General features: G+C 39.6%; 1 protein-coding gene and 1 pseudogene across 3 annotated transcripts; both read right to left on the bottom strand.

Moving 5' to 3' along the window:
- Positions 1 to 178: 178 nt before the first annotated feature.
- LOC137707634 (uncharacterized) lies at positions 179 to 2,303 on the bottom strand. 3 transcript variants are annotated; one of them, XR_015958461.1, is made up of 5 exons: positions 2,136 to 2,303; positions 1,949 to 2,048; positions 802 to 1,185; positions 607 to 712; positions 371 to 500 (listed from the first exon to the last, which is right to left on the bottom strand). XR_015958461.1 is itself a non-coding variant. In XM_088689168.1 (4 exons), the coding sequence occupies exons 3-4, from the start codon at positions 1,168 to 1,170 to the stop codon at positions 372 to 374; spliced, it is 498 nt and encodes a 165-aa protein (XP_088545294.1). In that variant the 5' UTR covers positions 1,171 to 1,185; positions 1,949 to 2,048; positions 2,134 to 2,163; the 3' UTR covers positions 179 to 371. The 3 variants fall into 3 exon arrangements, 1 of the variants encoding a protein (XP_088545294.1); XR_015958462.1 differs by having other exon boundaries at positions 607 to 715; positions 2,136 to 2,296; XM_088689168.1 differs by lacking the exon at positions 607 to 712 and having other exon boundaries at positions 179 to 500; positions 2,134 to 2,163.
- A 595-nt stretch (positions 2,304 to 2,898) lies between these two features.
- LOC137709121 (vacuolar cation/proton exchanger 3-like) lies at positions 2,899 to 11,757 on the bottom strand (annotated as a pseudogene).
- Positions 11,758 to 15,532: the final 3,775 nt, after the last annotated feature.

Below are 15,532 nucleotides of genomic sequence, written 5' to 3'. Positions count from 1 at the left end.
ATGAATGATATGATTGTAGTTACTACATTACAGGTTCGAATAAGAACCCCACAAGGCACCCAACAGGATGAGCACATGAACAACTCATTCAGATTATCGCATCATCTTTAAGACAATAGACCAGTTCACTAATGAAACCAAGAAAGAAAGGAAACGAAAAGCCATAAGTAAATTTAAATTGTAGCAAAAGCTATTTCATTACCTTCATGGCCAGTTCACAAACTGGGAATCCAGATGAAGTAGTTTTACGTCTAAGCACTATGATGTTGAACATAGATATATCAATCACAGTAAGAACTGAAAGTTTTTTCAACCTGATGCACCCAACGATAGATCTTGTCCCAACCTCTAATGTTACAGACAGTAGATGTTTAACCATATAATGCACACCATGGCTCCCGATCGTCTTTTGATTTTCTTGTTGGATTCCATGTGATCTTGTCTCTTGAAAAGGAAAGGTTCAAAGTGCTTGCTAAAAGTTCTCCAATCTCATAAAGTATCTGAAAAAGAAACCATCTAGAGTTAGACAATATACGTACACTCGGGAAACAGACAGATTGATAGAGAACTAAAGGGAAGAGAAAGAAACAAGGCTAAGCGACTTACTTTCAGCAGTGGAACATGGAGAAACTGAGCATACACTATTTTTCCGATTCATCTCTTGAGCAAATCGTAGAAATACAAATTACTATCCTATCATGGCCTCCAAACCCTACTTGAATTCAACCATATGTCACAACAATTCTAGGTAAACTGAATGTTGACAGTTGCGTTAGATAAAGTAATAAAAAAGCTGTATACCTGAAACTCTTCTTTATCAGAAATGTGTTGACCTATTTGCCTGATAAGAACATATGTTGGCAACTTCAAAATACGGACAAACTGAAGAAAGCAAGCCAAATGTTCATGATGAATCTGCAAGGATGGCGGTGGCTTCTGGGTTTTGGTTGCCATAGCCTTGCTTATGGCTGTTTCTGAACCAATCTCTATACCATAAAGTGAACATTTGCTTTCAAATTTTGTTGCAGATTTACTTTCCCCCTTTAGCTTGGATGACTCTAGGAAAAACGGGGCAACGACTGTAGAAACTGAGGATGAATTCCACCCTGCTAATTGTGCTAGAACTTCATTAATACCGCAGGCTAGTATTGGCGGTTCATAGTATTCCATAAGCAGCACAGACACCTGAAAAATACAAAATTGAAGAGAAATTTTTTATAAAGTTCCCCTAATTTGTTATCTTCAAGATATGTTAGAAGATAAATACAATAGTTATTCACTCTGTCCTAGTAACTCAAGCCCAACAGCAATAAATCGACAAACTTCAACACAATATCAAAGCTGTTGGCTCACATCCTAACAACTAAAGCATTTCAGAGCAGTGGTAGATCAATAAACTTTATGAAAAACAGAAAACTGCATAAAAAAAATAATGTGGAACCTTCCACTGTTATCGTCACAGCATGAGTTCTGAAACACAAAAGGAACAAAACTTTTACAAAGTAATTTAATGGGTTACTGCATTAAAAAAAATAATGTGGAACCTTCCACTGTTATCGTCACAGCATGAGTTCTGAAACACAAAAGGAACAAAACTTTTACAAAGTAATTTAATGGGTTTCTACCACTATGGGCATAGAAACCAAATCTACAAGCATTCTTTGAAAAACGCCTGCAATCAAGGCCCTTTAGACCTCACAGATCACTCACAATTTCATAAAACCGAGTCGATTTTATACCCCACATGGTTTTGAAAAACTAACAATCTAAACCCCAAATTGTCACAAATTTCACCTTTCACCATAAAAACTAGAACACGTTCCATTAGAAAATACACGACCCATTTCTGAACACCCAAATCCCACATAGAATCTAATCTATACTAATACAAACCCGTTTCTGGGTCCTAAACAATTCCATGAGAGACAAAGGGAGAGAGAAGGGGAACCTCATATTGGCCCTGGGGATCGAGGAAGTGGCGAAGGATTCCAGAAGCTTTGCAATTTTGGATTCCATAGAGCTCCAAAGAAAGCTCGAAACTTTCTTCTCTGCAACAAATTGGTGCATCGAAATCAATCGATATAATATGAATTTGATCTCAAACTTAAAAGGGTTGATAGGAAGAGATCTTACACAGTATAATTGCTTGGACTTGGGAGGAAAGCAGCTGAGATGGCATCGCCGAAGCCCTCTGAGTCTCTCAGCAGAAACACTACCTTCGAACCAACCTTGATTTTCTTTCTGCCCTTCCTTCTAACCAATGCACGGAGATGCGCGCACTTGCAATATATAGGAGTGCCACTTATTTTTTTTCTTTTTTTTTATCTATTTTAATTTTTTTGGTTTTTTTTATTGTTCCAAAAATGCCATGGCTTTAGGTCGATTTTGCACGTATAATGAAAACCGCCGTCTAAGCTATCAACCCGAATGCTGACGGAATGGTTCATGAGGTTCTTACACCATATGATCGTCACCTTCCGCCAAAATGTCGCAATATTTGCAAGGTAGACGCAAGTCACCGTGCTTTGTGCGGTTTTCGTTGTCACAGGGTCGTCTGTGATCTTCTCTGCAAATGGTGGAGGGTCATATAATGATTGACCTCGTATTGATCGACTCAAAGAATGCATCTTTGCAAATGTAGATGCTTTCTCGAAACAATAATGCTAGAGTAGCGAAATTTGTTCACCAAAACCAATGTATACTTCCAATAGGAGTTGATGATCTGAAAAAATTATAATAATATTGCGGATTGAGGATGAGAAAGAGATGTGTAATGTTTAAGGTTTGATCAGTAGTAATTTAATAATCAAATATTTCTTGCCACCTCCATTTTCATGTGCTACACTGATAGGATCAGACATGGTAAAAGGGAAATTGAAAGAAAGTAAATGCAAGAAATGGAAAAGGAAATCAAAGGAAATTCATATCTTCGTTCATAGTCTCTTTACATCATAAAAGAGGTTTAAATACACCCAAAGATAGCTAGGATTTGAGGTATGGATGGGCCTAGTGGATAGTAATGACAATAGGTGGTCTAACTAGTTGTAACTGATGCACAATAGCTTAGAGTCGCATCAATCCCACCCCCTTAAGATGAGGCTTGTCCTCAAGCCTCTCAAACTGAGAAAGACGCATGCAGCAGTCGGGAAAGAGGCCAGCCAATTTGTCCAATGGTGTACCATACTTATATGCAGTATTAGCTTTTGTATGGTCTTTAAATCACGAACCATGTCCTTCCAAAACTTCTTCAGTGTGTTCACCCAAAAAACAAATATCATTAACTCATATCCTGCCAAAATGAAATCATGCAGATTTGCCAAATACTTTGAGATGGAATAAAAGAGTTGGAGCACACTAATCTTGATAGCATTGAGCAAAAGAACAATCAGCTTTGTTGCATAACCGACCACCAACTCCCCAAAAGAATGACAATTAATGTCCAAATGGTTTTCTGCATTCTGTGCAGCTGGTACCCAAGTCTCAGTAATTGTGGTCAAGAGTAGACAACTTCGAATATTGGCGTTCAGATTTTTAGGCTTAGTAACTCCCATTGGGTGGTCAATCCCACTTGTAGCGCTACAGACAATGAGATCACTGTTGGTGCTCGTAAACAAATGCGCCCATAAATTGCAGACCCAAAGCTTAGTGAACAAGAATACCCCAAGCTTAGTGAGTGAAGGCCAATTGTTGTTCCGCAATACACCAAAAAATGTCGAAGAGATCTCCCACCAATTGAGAGATTCCATGGATGATTGAATGCCTTGATAGTCCCTGACGTAGAGCAGCGAATCGGCACCGAGCATCATATAAATTGCCATCTTATGCTGCAAAAAGAGTGCTAAATGAGCAAAACTCTTCCAATAATCGAAACATTTTGGCACACCATCAAATGGGTTTGTCATCTGGTCTACTACAGAGCAAACATGTCTGATCCAAGCTGCAGATGAACTATCACTTGTGAGGAACCATATTACAGCATACTCATTACTTTGGACTGCGTAGGTGAATAAGTGAATCAGATAAGTATTTCTCTTCCACTCTATCTTGTTTGACCCTTGTCCACATCGTGAAAGTAATGTTTGTATTCCTTCCCCATAAAGAATATGGATCATGATGATGGAGAACATCCACACTAGCCATTGAAGGAATGAGATCAGAGAAATACCTTGAAGAAAAATCTAGATTAAGTTTGAGAAGAGCAATAATCCCATTGTCATGAAAATTGAAGTAAGCAATGCCTAAACTAGCCTTTCTTGCACCAAATTGCTCCAGGAGAATATTGTTCCTGCTTTTTTGTGACTAGTCAAGGTCATTGATAGCAATTGAATAAACAACTATTGACTCGGCACCCAAGAATTGAGGCAAAGTTAGACAAAACTGTAATATCATAGTTTCCAGTGTAGCATTCCAGATTGCTATGATAATTTTCAATGCATTATCCATGAGCTTAGGATGCTCAGTCTCATTTGGAGGCTGCAACTTGGGAAGAATGATCATCCAATAGAAGTTCTCAATCTCAACAAGATTAGGAGAAAAAGAAGAGCAACCAATCTGCTCAGTACCCGCTGCTAGAGAAAGAACCATAGAAATCAACATTTGAAAATTAAGAGAAAGTGATTCTGCCATGTTTTTGAGATGATCAGTTATGTATCCACGGATAAGAACTGCAAATGCTTCCTCTTCTTGTCTAAAATTCCCATCAGTATGCCATTTCAAGTTGGCATATTTTTCCAAAAGCCTGATAATGGTTCTAGTAACACCTATGGCAAGTATCACTAGTGGTAGACAAGTAGAATGCACTGCAGGATTGATGGGGTGCAGCTGTGGGATCAATAATTGAGGGTGGTCGTCAAAATGGTTCTCCTGGGACTGGAAACAGAGCTTCACCATTCGTGTTTTAGCTAACCAATCTCCCAGATCCCATCCCGGCCGAAATTCACGCCTAGTAGTGCATAGGTGAATGAATGAAGCATGTAGATCAACATCCAAGGCACCAAAATTGCATTCCAGGTGATTATTGAGAGAACATAAGAAATCCAAATGAGTGTCCAGATTGCCCTCACCACAGCTCTTCAACAATTCATCACACAGGTCAGTTGCACTGAAAATACATTTAAGTAATTTTCCCACAAGATACTTACGAAACCACCCACGGAAATCATTAAAAAAAACAGCACGTGGGAGCCAACGAAGGAAAACCCTCCAAGTTGCAAAACAATCAGGCAAGGGATTAAACACCGTAGGTCCATTTTTCATGGTATCAAGCAAGGACAGCTGACGAAGGCCCATAAGCTGCAACCTGTCATCTGAGAGTGTGAGCCAAAAATCCATACACGGTACACCGATGTCGAACCCAATGGGAGAAATATCATGCTTCAGAGACTTACTTAACAAGGAATCACTTGCAATTAAATCACAAGAACTGGGAGCCGGACTAGTGAATACCATCAGTCCTTTGAACTTTAGGATCTCTATGTACAAAGAAGCTCGCAGCAACGATAATGTAGCAAAGAATGAGCATCAGTCCTTTGAAGTAATTAGATGTTCCCTCCTGCAAGTTCAAATGCAATCCATTCATACGCATTATGTATAGGATAAGTAGTCGCTGCAGTGCTGATACAAGGAAACAAATTCATGTCTTTCTATTGCATTTGTGCCACGAAAAGATTTATGGTTTGTTTGAATGACGAACCTGCAGCATGAAGGCTACCACCAGAACAGTTATGAAAAGTGTCGCTGTCTCAAACAATTGGAAATCTAAGTCCATAGGGCACCCCATGAACCACCCAACCACCACACAAAACGGAATCTGCAGAAATCCAGGAAAAACGGAAAACTGTTGAGCAAGAAAGAAGAACGGACAAATTATATGAAAGCATGAACAGAATCAACACGACACCACATATATGTACCAAAAAAACAAATCATAGTAAATGTCAGTCTAAATACATATGATATTTGGTACTCACTCCAAACATAGATATCTGGGTTGATGAGCCAATTGCCACTCCTAAAGTTATATCCTGCACGAAACATTGAGGCAAAGTCAACAAGGAATGATAAATCATGAGTGATTCTACCGATTGGACAATCACTTACAAGCTTGTCTTTCATGGCGAACATAACAGCACCAGCATGCTCTGCTGCGTTCCCAACAATTGGGAGCAAAATAACACTAATAAACGCAACTGGGATGCTCATTGCAACAGATGCACCCTGGAAAAAAAAAATACAGAAACACAAGACATTCCTCGCAACAAACCCTCTAAAGAAACTAGATGTATTGTAATTGACTTTCTTATTATTCTCAAACCCCGGATTACATTCTTATATACAAAGTGTATATCACAATCCTAGTTCGTTGCCTATAATCAAGGCTAACTAGAACTAAATAAGGAAAGAAATCACTAATGAGCAATTTACAATGGTTGACCTAATCAATCTAGGATATCTTCTTTAACACTCCCCCTCAAGTTGGAGTGTATATTGATGACACCCAACTTGGTAAGTAAGACTTCAAACTGGACTGAACCCAGTGCCTTGGTAAACATGTCAGCTGGTTGGTTCGCAGTTCGTATATAGGCTGTTCTTATCATCCCTTCTTGAATCCTTTCACGCACTACATGACAGTCTATCTCTATGTGCTTTGTTCGTTCATGAAACACCGGGTTTGAGGAGATATGCAAAGCTGCTTGGTTGTCACAGAATAACGTAACAGGTTGTGCATGTTCTATTCTCAGATCTGTCAAGATGTTCTTTAACCATGTGACTTCACAACACGTAGTTGCCATAGAACGATATTCTGCTTCTGCACTGGAACGAGACACAGTGCTTTGCTTGTTCGTCTTCCAAGAAATTGGCGCTTGACCAAGTAAGATGCAATAACCAGTTATCGATCTTCTGGTGTCCTTACATCGAGCCCAATCAGCGTCACAAAATGCTTGTAGTTGTAATGACCCTGTGGAAGGAAGAAATATTCCTTGTCCAGGAGCTTGCTTGATGTACCTTAGAACTTTATGTGCTGCTTCAAGATGTGGCTGTCGTGGCTTATCCATGAACTGACTTAATACATGAACTACATAAGTGAGATCAGGTCTTGTGATGGTCAAATAGATTAATCTGCCCACGAGTCGCCTATATGAAGACGGATCACTTAATATATCCCCATCTGCTTGTGTGAGAGATAAATTTTGTTCCAAAGGAACCCGTGAGGGTTTTGCACCAAGGAACCCCGTGTCTTCCAATATTTCCAACGCATATTTGCGTTGACATAGAGTGATTCCCTTCATTGATCTTGCAACTTCTATCCCCAAGAAGTATTTAAGCTGTCCCAAATCCTTTAGTTTGAACCGTGAGGAAAGGAATTGCTTGGTGTCTTCTATCTCTTGCAAATTGTTCCCTGCAAGGATTACGTCATCAACGTAAACCAATAAAGCTATGAAACTGCCTTGACGGCTTCGGACGAACAACGATAATCAGACCGTGATTGATGAAATCCAGCAGCCTTGAGAGCAGTGGAGAGCTTGATGAACCATTGCCTCGAAGCTTGCTTTAAGCCGTAAATGGATTTATTTAGTTTGCAAACACGAGTCTCCCCCTTTCTTTCAAATCCAGGCGGCAAGGACATATAAACATCTTCATACAAATCACCATGCAGGAACACATTATTCACGTCAAGTTGGTGCAAGTGCCACCCTTGTATCGAAGCAATGCTGAGAAGAACATGAACCGTGGTCAGTTTGGCAACCGGTGCAAAATTTTCCCTATAATCAACACCCTCAATTTGACTGTATCCTTTCGCCACAAGACGTGCCTTGTATCGTTCGAGACTGCCATCAGGTTTAAGCTTGACTTTATAGACCCATTTGCAGCCAATGGGACGTTTATGTAGTGGTAAGGGCATGAGAATCCAAGTGTGGTTGGCTTGAAGGGCAGCAATTTCATGCTGCATGGCTGCACGCCACATGGGATCCTGAACAGCCTGCTAAAAACTAGTAGGTTCTTTGAGGAGGGTAAGAGTAGTGGTGAAGGCTTTATGGTGAGATGACAAACGATCATAGGACAAATAATGAGAAAGAGAATGAGAAGTACCTGGGGATGTGACCATGCTCGTGGAGGATGTGGGGGCTATACGCGAAGGAAGGGCTGCCTCAACGTGAAAGTCCTGCAAAAACGTGGATAGTTTAATCGGCCGCGTGCCTCGTCGGAGAGGAGGAGAGGCAGAAGGAGCAGGAGGGGTGGGAGAGGGTGAAGAGGGAGAAGGAGGGCTGGTGGGTGGAGTAGGGGATGGTGGAGTAGGTTCCTGTAGGTTAGGGCTGGTAGGTAATGCTTCAGAGAAAGACGCTGAAGAGGGAAGTTGAGGAGAGGAATCAATGGTCAATGGAAAAGTGGATATGGGATGTGAAGAGGATGGTGGTGACACAGCGGAAAGTTCATGATTCTGATAAGGGAATTGATCCTCAAAGAACACAACATCCCGTGAAACAAGGACCTTCTTAAGGTTGAGATCAAAGAGTCGATAACTCTTTTGACCATAGGGGTAACCAAGAAAGATACAACGGCTCGCACGAGGATCAAATTTGGAAGGTCGTTGGGCATGAGTGGAGGCGAAGCATAGACAACCAAAGACACGCAAATGAGAGTAGTTGGGTGGTTTATGGAACAATGTTTCATATGGTGTTTTCCCTTGGAGAAGAGGGGTTGGTGTTCGATTGATAAGGTATGTCGCAGCAAGAATGGCATCGCCCCAAAAGTGTTTAGGAAGTGAAGCTTGGAAAAGCAATGCTCTAGCCATGTTGAGTAAGTGCTGGTGTTTGCGTTCAGCAACACCGTTTTGTTGAGGTGTGTTAACACAGCTAGATTGATGGAGAATGCCTTTGGAGGCGTAAAAACTTGCAAGTTTAAATTCAGGACCATTATCACTGCGCACAATCTTGATTTTAGCATTGAATTGAGTTTCGACCATATGAATGAATTGGACTAAGAAAGTGCATGTATCTGACTTATGCTTCATCAAATAAACCCATGTGCTTCTACTATGGTCATCTACGATAGTAAGAAAGTATTTGGCTCCTGAAAGAGACCCAACTTGGTAACCACCCCAAATATCAATATGTATTAACTTAAAACAAGATTGACTAGAAATGGAACTTAATGAAAAAGGTAATCTGGTTTGTTTGGCTAATGGACAAATCAAACATTTATTTGAAGCACAAGATTTATGAGTGAGAAAAGGAAATAACGAAGAAGCTGTAGGAGAGGGATGTCCGAGACGTTGATGCCAACAGTTTGGAGAGGTATAAATACAGAAACACAAGACATTCCTCGCAACAAACCCCACAAAAATACTATAAAATTTTCAAATCATCTAAAATTGGAGGTATAAATAATAGGATGAAAACTCTAGTACGATAAGACAATGATCTAACAAGATGAATTACCTCTATAGCATTAACTAAATATTCTGAGAGGACTGAAATCACCACGGTTAGAATTGATAGCCATATTATGGATTCCCACTTAGAGATCTCAGGAGCCTCTTCATCATCTGAATTTTCTTCGGTGTGATTCTCTGGCTGGTTTTGTACCAAATTCATATAAACCATTAGATCACATATAGGAGAAAGTGCACAAACTCCACTTAATCAAATTCATCACACACTTGAACAGTGAAAGCAAAAGAATTAGTAACACAGTTTGAGGTCCTTATTGGCAAAGACTTGTACTAACCTTATCAACTGAAATATATAAATTCTACTGGCTTCTCAATTGAAAAAACAGATATGAAGCATAGGCGACGAGCATAATGCAGCTAGTGAATCTCGAAAGAGATAACTCATACTTCCCATAGTGCAACTCTGTCCGAGTAGAGTGCAGTACTGCAGGAAAGAGCAGACCCATGACCGCCATCAAGAGCAATCCAGAGTTCACTCCAGAAGTTGCCTGAGAATATAGAAACTTTGAACTTTAGTTGCTCGAAAAAGATATGGAAGATCGAATACAAAAATAAAACCAAATAAACAAAGCCCTCTTTTTTCACAGACGAAATATACCTTGTCGAACACTTGCTCCCTCTGTGAATGCACAAGTCCACCAGCAAAGAATGCGCATCCAAGCACAAGCAACATGTTCGATAGGATTGAGCCTAGTAAGGATTGTTGAACACGAATCATGCCTCTTTTCAGAGCATAAATTGATATTATCAATTTTGTTGCGTTTCCAAAGGTGGCATTTAAAAGACCTCCAACTGCAGAATTAAGTCATGATTGGAGTTATGGGTAACATTTTTGGATCAACAAAATGGATACTAATTGTAAAGTTAGTGCAACCGCTTTCAAATTTTAGGGTTAAATGTGAAAGGAAACATGTGATGCAGGTGAAGTACCGGTTGGATGAGGAAATTTTAGTGCTCAAACCAAACTTAAAAGCTATATGAAGACTTGTGGAATCTGGCATTGATCAGTGACTCAAGCTTCAAGCTTTATGAAGACTTATGAAATGGAAAAAACGGATATTTGCATTAACAACATGCTTACCTGTTGGTCCAGTATAGCAAGCCAGTTGCCTGCATCAAAAGAAGCCAAGCTGTATTAGGAACTCAATAATGCATATTGATTGCAAGGTAAGTTGATATGGACTTCCGTCTCAAGTGCTCGCAGATTAAACCCTAATACGCTAAAACACTAACAAATGTTGTTTTCTAATACATCAAGTTAACTGGATAGCTGTTCAGACATGGCTGTTGGATTCCACTCGTAACATTTCTGTTTGTAAACAAAGAGTATACAAAGAGAGTGCAAGAAATCTTACTCCGTTGCATATCCTAATCACTCAGCCAAAGGTATGATTCCCAACAAGCTTAAAAGAAAGACCCAACCCTGAAATGCTTTGAAAGAATCAAATAAACTAGGCATACAATCGTGTGATGATCCGAGACCTTCGCACGCAGAAAAAGATAGTGAAAACTCACATGATGGCCGGTTAATTTATCAACCACGATTGCTAAAGGGCCAAAAGGCATGAGCAAATTAATTTTGGCAGAGAAAACTACAATCCTGATGCTATTGACCACACTATTCTTCATGACATGGGGACAACAGTCATTTGCACCACCAGAATAAAGATCCCTGAGGGGAGCCTCATCCAATGAATGTTTCTCACCCCCAACTTGGCTCTGATCCTCGAACTCAAACACTGATTTGGGCTGTATTGATCCCATCTGTGGAGCCGAAATCTTTGTTACCGAAGATTATCACTGCTACCAAAAGAAAATGCCTTTGATACCATATATAGCTAAAGAATTTATAACTGACCTCAGCATGGGAATTGATTTTTATTGTAGCTGCGTCGTTGTTCCTACCATCGTTGTCGTTGTTGTTGTTGTTGTTGTTGTTGTTGTTGTTGTTATTGTTGTTGTAACGGTTATCAGAATCCATGAGGTGGAAGTAAAAACTCTATGCCAAGAAATCAACAAGAATTCCATCTCCGAACACGGGCATCGCTACTTCATCACATTCTCCACAATCAACACACATACATACAATGATAGAAATCAATTAACATGAGATCTAAAAAATGTATGCCTATACATACACATAACATCTATGCATATACACCCTACCTGTTTTTAATAAAGCCCATATTGCAGACCTGGGCGTAAGCAAGTTTATTAGTGCAGCGTGCTCCCCTTCAGCACCCAAATTCAACTTCGAATACCCCTCCCCGTTCTTTACTCTAGATTAAAATATCCCTTGAATCAGAATAAATCCCAAATGATTTTTTTTTTTTTTTTGTCAAGAACATGAATTTAACAACCCTAATAAAAAAATATCACGCATCAATATACATACATACATACATATATGTATATATATTTGTATATTTATGTATGTATTCTTTACCTGTTTCTAACAAAACCCTAATGAAATTTTGGATAAGAACCCCAACAAACAAAACAAGAACCAGAATTATGGAAAGTAAAGAACTAACCTTGTGGTATAATGGAATTGCATATATATATATATATATATATATATATATATATGCGTGTTTATATATAGATTCTCCAATGTGAACCCTAAAAAATCAGACCCAAAAGAACATGCATGAGAAATGTACTTTTTGTCTAGAAAAGTTCTGGGATTCCTTCCAAAGTAAACAAAAAGAATGGAAGGCAGAAGATAAAAACAAAGGAGGTAGCTATTAAGTGCAAATTTGCAAATTGATGGTTTTGATAAAAGTGGAAATTAAACAGCTTTGACAAATATTGATACGCGAAATGTGATCCACAACCATCTGAGGGAAACCCGCCATTTTCTCCCCAGCAAATATTAGTATCTCTCCTTTCCTATTTTCAGACATGCAAATGCAATGGTTTCTTTCTTCCTTTCTTTTGTTTTTCTTTCAACTCAATCACTTTAATTTATTCCGTTTTCATAGCAGAAAAAAGGCTGCACCGTTGACACGGACCAATCTTGCCACTCTCAAATTGCCATATTAAGCAGTTTTATTTTATATTTTCTATCAATATACACGATATCTTACATTAACAGCTAAAAATTTCTGGCAGAGCCACATAATTAAGCAACCATAATGTTTTGTATTGATCAACTCGTTATTCTTAAGAGTCGAACACATACAACTCACAGATGTAGAAAAATACTATTAAAAACTATTAACAATTTTAACTTTTCATTTTTCAAGAAAAGTTTATGTACTTCCTAATTGACTATCCATTGTTACCAGCTAGTACTATGGCTAAAATGCTAGTTCCAACTCCAGAGCAAAAAACGTAGGTTACAACGAATTGAAGATTTGAACTGATATCAGGATTTTTAGTTGTTCGATCTTATTTATATTGGTTCGATAAAATAACTCTTAAACCATTTTCAAAGGAGATGTCAAAAATGCCATATCAACATAATACAGTAACAAATGGCGTACCATTTACTCCAACTGAGATGTCAAAGCTGACATGAAAAATAAAACTAAGCTGACAAAGACAAAGAAATGTCAAAATTGATGCTGCCTTCAAATGCGGTTTTTGTTATTTCCAAAGGCATTCCACTTGTCTTATCTTAACATGTTAGCATATTTAAGTATTATTTTAGTATTTTTAAACCAAAAACAACCCATGTCACATCCCGGCCCGGGCCCCCACCACATCCCGACCTCCCCACAACATCCCGGGCTCGACTCAGCTGTAGCACAATATTGTCCGCTTTGGGCCCCAACCATGCCCTCACGATTTTGTTTTTGGGAACTCACACGAGAACTTCCCAAGGGGTCACCCATCCTGGGACTGCTCTCGCACGAACTCGCTTAACTTCCGAGTTCCGATGGAATTCAAGGCTAGTGAGCTCTCAAAAGGCATCGTGCTAGGTAGAGATGGGAATATACATATAAGGCTTACAGGATCCACTCCTCTAGGCGATATGGGATTTTACAATCCAACCCCCTTAGGGCACCAACGTCCTCGTCGGCACCCTTGCACCACACGATAGAGTGGCTCTGATACCAAATTGTCACATCCCGGCCCAGTCCCCCACCACATCTTGGGCTCGACTCCATTGTAGCACAATATTGTCTGATTTAGGCCCCAACCACGCCCTCACGGTTCTGTTTCTGGGAACTCACACGAGAACTTCCCAGTGGGTCACCCATCCTGGGATTGCTCTCGCATGAACTCGCTTAATTTCGGAGTTTTGATGGAATCTGAAGCCAGTGAGCTCTCAAAATGCCTCGTGCTAGGTAGAGATGAGAATATACATATAAGGCTTACAGAATCCACTCCCCTGTGCAATGTGGGATCTTAGAACCCAACTTTTATTATTTTGTTAAAAAAAAAACATAAATGAAGCAATAAATTTTTGGCATATGAGGTGGAAGGAAATATTGACAATATGTCAAAATACCAAGTCAGCCATCATATTTCAATTTGATGTTTTGAATTTGACATCTCATTTGGAGATGCTCTTATAGAGTTTTATTGTAAGGTTTAAATTGTCTTTTACAAGAGATTCAATTAAATGCATAAAAAACTATGGTCAGTTAAATAGACACAAGGCATGATTCTGGGAGGGTAAGCAACAATGTCTTAAAAACACGTCCGAGGTGTGCCTAGGTGACTTTAGAGGCGGGGCAAAAGTGAAAACGCCTCAGCCCAGTGTGCGTAGGCAAAAACTCACCTAGATGTGGTCAAGGCGCACCTTAGGGCCTCCCTTCTCTTATTCGCACGGCACCACCAACCGAGCAGCACCGCCACCACCCAACGAAGAGGGAAAGTGAGAGTCATGGAGATTGTACTGAGAGAAAGAGAGTGGGTGGGGATGTAAGTGGACCATATAAATGTTGTAAAATGAGTGGATATTAATGAGAGTGAGAGAGAGAGAGAGAGAAAGAAAGAGAGAGAAAGAAGAGGGTAAGTGAGAGTAAGGGAGAGTGTACCAAGAGAGAGTGGGTAAGGGATGTATGTGGACCGTATTAATGTTGTAAAATGAGTGAATATTAATAAAAGAAAGAGAGAAGAGGGAAAGTGAGAGTGAGGGAAAGAGTGGGTGGGGGATGTATGTAGACTATATTAATATGTAAAATAAGTGGATATTAACAAAAGGAGAGAGAAAAAGGAAAGTGAGAGTGAAGGAGAGTGTACCGATGGAAAGAAAGTGAGCATGGATGTATGGTCGTGTTTGGTACGCGGGACGGGACGGAACAGAGTGGGACGAAGCGTTCCGTCCCACGTTTGGTATGCCTAAAATGAGTGGAATGCACTGTTCCACGGAACAAGTTTTGGATGATTTTTTGTTCCATCTCCCCCCTGGAACGGGTTGTTCCACGCCTGTGGGACATAAATTTCCAATATTTTTAGACAAAAATGCCCCTGGTCTTTTTCAAAATTTATAACTTCAAAATCAGTTAACAAACCCTAAAAACTATTTCTCTTCTTCTCAGCCGTTTCTCTTCACCTCTGCATCCCTTTCCCCTTCGCAACCTTCCTGCTCATCTTCATCCCTTTCCCCTTCGCAACCTTCCTGCTCATCTTCTTCTGTGTAGCCTCGCAACCTTCCTCCTCGTCCCCTTCGCAACCTTCCTGCTCATCTTCTTTTGTGCTGTGCAGTGATGCGTGATTTATACGCGCATAAATTAAACCCTCTTTTCGTCAAATTGTAGTATATGTATAAGTAGGGATCGTTCTAGACCGGGGATTAGGAGGGATTGTTAACCACTTGGATTTGACTCAAAAACGTAAAATAACAGTATGAAACACTATACTAGACTCAAAGAATGCAAAACTAAACTTTAAAACACTAAAACAAACCAAAAGACTCAAACATCACCCAAAACACTCAAAACTGCCTTAAAATCACTTTCTGGGCAGTTTTGAGCACTTTGGTGAATTTGGACGAAATTGGGAAATAAAATGAATCAAAACACTTAGAAACATAAACTAAGACACTTTCTAACTAAATTGGACAATAAAGTAAAGGGGGATTTAGTTTTGGACGAAATTAACTAAAATGCACAGATTCAAATT

The sequence above is a fragment of the Pyrus communis genome, chromosome 17 (assembly GCF_041283825.1).
Source record: "Pyrus communis isolate YQ-2024b chromosome 17, ASM4128382v1, whole genome shotgun sequence".
In the NCBI taxonomy this organism is placed as follows: Eukaryota; Viridiplantae; Streptophyta; class Magnoliopsida; order Rosales; family Rosaceae; genus Pyrus; species Pyrus communis.
This window is presented reverse-complemented; position numbering and strand designations above follow the sequence as displayed.